The 6,437-nt window shown below is 39.2% G+C and overlaps 1 protein-coding gene across 1 annotated transcript in view; it reads right to left on the minus strand.

Annotated features, from left to right (window-relative positions):
• Window positions 1–1,503: 1,503 nt before the first annotated feature.
• The window catches only part of TSPAN2 (tetraspanin 2), a 24,608-nt gene continuing 19,674 nt past the window's right edge, over window positions 1,504–6,437 (minus strand). Inside the window, exons 6-7 of the mRNA XM_006919816.3 lie at window positions 4,821–4,904; window positions 1,504–2,278 (exon numbers count right to left, since the gene is read on the minus strand). Of these exons, the coding sequence (XP_006919878.3) occupies window positions 2,213–2,278; window positions 4,821–4,904 (150 nt within the window). The 3' untranslated portion in view covers window positions 1,504–2,212. The remainder of the gene's footprint in view (window positions 2,279–4,820; window positions 4,905–6,437) is intronic.

The following is a 6,437-nucleotide window of genomic DNA, read 5'->3' on the forward strand; positions in this document are numbered from 1 at the left end:
GTGTGTGTGTGTGTGTGTGCACACATATATGTATACATGTAAGCACACACACATACATATATTGAAGTTTTATATAATATATATATATATATGTATTCCAAGAGATTATATTCAAGATATATAGGAATTCAAGATATATTTTCAAGATACATACAAATCTACCCTGACTCAGAGGCGGAATTTTCTCATTTTACTCATTTTACTTATATTTTGGAAAAGTTACTTCTAGAGGGGCACATTAATACATTTATGGAGCAGATATTATTCTTCCACTTTTTACTATTGTAGCCTTCTTTAAGGTTGTTATTCAGATATAGAATGAAACTCGCTATTGTTGAGTCACTGATGAGTCGGACTTGCAAGAAACCGGAGCATACATTTGGGCCTTTTTTCCGTCTTTAGGCAGACAGATGAGCTAAAGGCACTGGGAGAGATGGGTCGTTTGGTTCTTTGCTTAAAAGGTTCTATTTCTCAACTTCTGGGGCACAAACATCTATTTCATAAAGTGATTGTTCTTAATAGAATCTAAATAGCCGTGTACAATTAAATTTTTAGCTTGCTTCCGATCTTGACTATTTTTTTTCCCTAGAAAAGCTTCCTCCAAAGTCAGCGGCAGCAGCCAGCGTGGCAGGAGAAGCGTGGAGCGTGGTCTCGCGGGGCGAGGCCCTCGCACGGGGCTGCGCCTTCGACCACTGTGTTTCGTAAAGCTTCTTGGAAGCGCACACTTTTCTTTAGAGCACAGGTGTACGAACTTATTCAGGGGTTCCCCAGTCTCCCATACTTTCACTTTCGCGTGGCCTTTTAAAATGTAAAAATGAAAAAAAATAAACCTTCATAATTTACTAAATGTACCAAGTTGTTAGAAATGAATAAATACATCAATTTAAATCCTAATTTTAGGTTTATATACTTAAAATGAAGCATCAAGACCGTAAAAGAACACGAAAGCTTTATTCTTATGGGGGACTTACATAGAATAAACCAGGTTTCTGGTGTGTGCGGCAGTATTTTTGTTGCCTTAGGTTGTCTCTGTTCTGTGCACATAACCAGAAGAAGGTGCTTTTCTTTATTTCGGTTTGGCCAAGGATGCTCATGATGTCACATTTGAATTATGAAGGATTTTGTTTTATTTATTTTAAATTGACGAAAACTGTAGTTCTTAATCTATAAAGAAGAATTCTCTAGGTGAATAAATAAGAAAAATACAAAAAAATTAGGAAAACATGTAAACTCAAGTTATGAGGTATTTTGAAGGTACAGTGCCAGTAGAAATTCTCTTCCCCATAGTTTGTAACTGCCACATCTCTTATTTTAGTCTTCCTATCCTTACACTTGGAGAAACAGGGAAGTTTGAGATAAGAACCCTTTTGTGGATGTGAGGGTTGCAGTAGTTCAGAGTCAGAAAAAGAAAGTAATAAAGCAATATTAAAACGTCTTTATAGAAGAACAAAAATATTTCCTTAAAAAGTCTTTAAAAGTTTTTTTTTTTTTCGGTACTAGTCTATGTAAGCCCTCTTTCCAGAGAGAGGGTTTTTTTTTTTTTTTAAAAATACTAGGAAAGTATGACTTATTCAAATTAGATTTTCCATGCTATATTTAGTTTTACAGATGTGTTTAGTTCTAAAACTGTGGTTTACTGTATTCTGGGGGAGAGTATGTATATTAAAAAAATCCCAGGAAACCCTTACACTCTACTCAGACACAGTCATTTATAACATGACTATGCCATGATCTCTCCATTCCAGGAGCTTATTGCTTCTGTTAACTAGAAATCCCTGAATTCTCTGTATCTCACTTTCTATGGCTGGAATCTGAGAAACTGATCCATTATCACTCTTTTGAATAGCCAAGTTTTAAAAGTATATCAGAGTTTTTGATCATTTTTTTTTTTTCTGAGAGTTAAATATGTCATTCCTTTCACATAATGAACATCAGGAATCCCTACCCGGCAAACCAGTTTCATCCTGCGTGATGCGTATGCCAGAGGCATGCAGACCACACGTGAATATGCGCTCACTCTCAGACAATACACATAGGCATTCACTTGAGGGGTAAACCAGGAATGAGCCAAACATACATACATGTGCAAATGTACAATCGACAGCAAATTATTTTAGGTCCTAATGTCCTTCGAATATTAAAAATGAGCCGGCAGATAGCTCCTGTGACATTTCCATGAAAATTCTAGATTGCAATTTTCATAGAAGTAGCTTCATATCACATCTCGTGAGTTTCGTATTGCACAGCAAAGGACCATGCTGAATATCATGCCAAAGATCTGAAACAGAAGGAAGCACTTATTAATGATTTTCAAACGATAAAAATTGATTAGAAGGTCAGTAAACAGCCTGTGTGTCTAACTTTACACATAATTATAGTCAATGAGTACTGGCATTTTTATATGGGCTACTTAATTATGGCTACTGGTTAAAGACTTCCATATTAACTCTGCTTAAAACACATTCCAATTTTTTTGTTAAAAAATAACAAGGCTCTGCTTTAAGAGAAGGGTTCTATTTATAGCTTATAGCACAGTTCTTAATAATTGTAAAAGACTAATAATACACTACTGGTTTTGGAATTTTATATTTCAGGTTAATCCCAGATCTTTTAAATATTCACTTTGAAAAGTGTTTATAACCATTAGTTGTTTAAATACCCTTGGGTTCTAAATAGTTTTCTATTGTTGGAAAAGCTTTGGATTTTTCGCAACAGTGACCACATATTAAAAAGTGGAGCATCTTTTCATTCCAGTCCATTTTTAGGTATAAACAGTGCTTCCCTATTCAACTCAATAGTGTTACTAACGCATAAACCGACATGCTCGAACTATGATATTACTGATGTTCTTCTACCTCTTAGAAACTTTTTTGAGAAGCCATAGTTGGCAAAAGCAATAGCCACTTATACGGTCTGAATAGAAGGATGCCAAAAGATCCTCTCGTGCAATCATTTCCCCTACAATTTTGCAGAGCCTGTGGAATGCTATCTGTGGGCACGATGTTTATAAACTACTGTCGATACTTATTTGTACCAGTACCATAACTCTCTAGTTCTCTCTTCAATCCTATTCTACAGCAGACTAGGATTTATAAATGCTAAATTAAGGAAGACATGTATTTATCAGTTATTTCGGAAGGGAAGAGGTAGACTTAGCTAAGGGAGGAGGCAGGATCTGGGCTCCAAGCTTCTGGCTGACAGAACTCGGTACCAGTGTGTGGCAGGGGAGACACCTAATGGACACTTGGCTAACTGATTACCCTGTGAAACTCTTACCCTTTTTGAAGAAAAGAATTAAAAGACAAAACTCTGGGGTGCTGATTCAAGATGGCCAACAGAGGGCATTCCCTGTTGCTGTAAGGTGGGATGCAACCCCTACTTCATTCGGGCTGTACTCTAAAGGGATCTCCTCAGAAAGAAGCTTTTCAGCCTTATCCTGCCACTGTCATAGTCAGAGGTGACCACTTCTAGGATGCTCATTCATGGAGAATATAGAATTGTGAGGAGGATCTATCTGATACTTCTATACAGAATGTTTTCAAATCTTCTGTCTCAGAATGGTGATCTGGCTAGCCCCAGAGTGGGTGGGGGTGGCCTGAGAGGTGTCCCTGGATTGGGAGGTCCTCAGCATAGTATTTTCATCCACTGCCCCATCTCTCTGTGCTCTAGATACAGAAAAGAGGAAAGAGGCTCTTGTGTGTCCCCCGAGAACTGCCAACTCATTGATTTTCTTGTAATTCCCATTGCCCCTGCCTTAGCTTGGGCCATGAATTAGTCTACATAGAGGGCCAGAGGTTAAGTACTATCTCAGCAGTAGCTATTATCACTCACCCCCTGGACAATGGAAATCGCCTCTTTACTGGCCCTACCTGACTCTAATCTTGCTTCCCTCCAACTTTGCCTCCACGCTCTACTGCAAGTCCTCCAGCCCTCGATGGCTCCCCTCTCTCTACCTTAAGGATGAAATCCAACCTCTGAAAAGGTCACACAAAGACCTCAGTCATGGGGACCCTCACGCCCTCTTCATGTCATTTGCTCGCTGCTCCTACCAGGCCCTCTTGCCTCTATCAATTCTTGTGCACTTTTCTCTTGTACTTTAGAGCAGCTGAGCCACCTGCAGGTGCCTGGATGCTTCAGACTTTCGCATACACTATTCCCTTTGCCTGGGTTCTAGGTTGGGGAACACACAGATTATACACAGAGCTTTTACTGAATGCTATGTTCCAGATACTTTATCTGAATTAATTTTTAACAGTACTTCATATGTATTATCCCATTCAGTCTTTACAATAATCTTACGAGTTTGGTACATTAAAACCCTCATTTTACAGGTGAAGGAGTTGACGCATAGAGAAATTAAGAAGCTTTCCCACGGCCCCAGGGCTCGTAAGTGGTGAAGCTAGGAGTTGAATCCAAGTAGTGTGAGGCCAAAGCTCACGCATTACACTATACTGTGCTGCCTCTGCAAATCACAGGTGAGAGAAATTCACCAGGTATGATGTTTTAAATTTCTAACAGTAGGAAGAGAACAGAATCGCACATCACTTGTCTAACTTAAACTTGGTGGCTTTGAAACGGAACGTTATTGCAATGATAAACTCGAGGTCATCATTACGTTAAAGTTGAAAATATTATCATATTTTAGAGAACTAAGTATTAATGTATCTAATTAACTTTGTTCTTCAATGTCCTGTTAACAAATGCCTTTGTCTTTTAGACGAAATCTCTAAGATACTGCCATCATGCTTGAGGAGAAATAAGATGCAAAGGTTCAAGGCTTCTTAGAGGGGAAAAAAAAGGATGTTCTGGAACTCTCTCACCGTAAGACCTGCAATTCCAATACCGACAATTCCGATGAGCTGGAGCTTCACACTGATTATGGTCTCAATTTCATCAATACAATTCTGTTTTGGAAAAAAAAAAAGTCAGGAATAACAGCTGATAGTACAGTGGTCCCCTCATCTGTGGGGGATATGTTCCAAGACCCCCAGGGGATGCCTGAAACTGTGAATGGTACTGAACCCTATACACATTATGTTCGTCCTATACATAAGTACCTTTTTCACTTACAGGAAGCACTGTAAGTGAAAAATTTCTCTTTGGCATGTCCGAATGGCCAGCAGCACTACCCTTGTGCTTTGAGGCTACTGTTGAGTAAAATGAGGGTCAACTGAACACAAGTGCTGGGACACTGCAACAGTTGATCTGATAACCAAGAGGGCTACCAGGTGACTGAAGGACAGGTCGCGTGTACAGTGAATGTGCTGGACAAACGGACAATTCACAAACCATGCAGGACAGACTGGGACAGCACGAGATTTCATTATGCTACTCAGAAGGGTGTGCAGTTTAAAACTTATGAATTGGTTTATTTCTGCGATTTTCCATTTCATATTTTTGGACCATGGTTGGCCGTGAGTAACTGAAACCGTGGAGAATGGAAACGTGGACACAGGGTATGACTGTGTGATCATCACCCTAACTCTACAGTCATCCTGTGAGAGTTAATCCATGTCAGCTTCTGCTTGTGTTTAAACCATTGCTCTTACACAGCATCATTTTGACAACCTTAAGGCAAAAAAAGTAGTTTGAGGGAAAAAAATACAATCCTCTCCTTTTGGTGGAATTTTCCTATTTAGGCCAATGGTTACTTCAGAGTCCTGAAATCTGGCGAGAGGAAGCTATTCTGGGACCTGAGACATTAAAAAAGTTGGGGCCTCTTCTTATGTACAGTGAACTGAAATAAGTAAAATATCCCTTTGCTTTCATGTTGTTATTTATAGTTTAAAAGATTTTTTACATACTTGATCCAATTTACTATGCAAGGTAGGTATTATCTAGTAAGAAGATAAAAAGTCTGTACAGGTTGAAGTTAAACAAAGGAAAGCCAAGTATTGGGAGCTAAGGACCATGTTCTTCCACGGTGGCTGGACTGGGTGGGTCCCCATCCTTTCATCTGTGTCCCATGTGCAGGGTAGGTTCCAAGACCTTCATGGATTGGGGAACATTTGAACAGGGAGCAGAACAGATCGCTTGCAATCTTAATTAGTTTTTCTAGGGTCTATTCATGTATCTTAAATACAGAGATTGGCTCTCAATCCAACCGTGTGCCTAGGCTAGCTTACCACTGGTCAGCTCCCTCTGATACCCACATAAGCTCTGTGAAACCCTTACCACTACCCTCATGTCTCCGTCACCCTCTATTCATTCATCTTTCATTCATTCATTCATTCATTCATTCAACAAACACTTCTTGAGCATCTACCTTGCACCAGTTACTGAAATGATGTGGTGGATATAGGGATAATAAGACACAGTTTCTTTTGCCCTTAGGGAGCTCACAGTTTAGATAAGGACACAGACTCACAAAAAATAATTAAATGTAAAAGTTTGAGAGCCACCGCTCTAGGTAGTTTCTTACTTAAGAAAAGGAGAGT

The sequence above is a fragment of the Pteropus alecto genome, unplaced genomic scaffold (genome assembly GCF_000325575.1).
Source record: "Pteropus alecto unplaced genomic scaffold, ASM32557v1 scaffold106, whole genome shotgun sequence".
Lineage (NCBI taxonomy): Eukaryota > Metazoa > Chordata > Mammalia > Chiroptera > Pteropodidae > Pteropus > Pteropus alecto.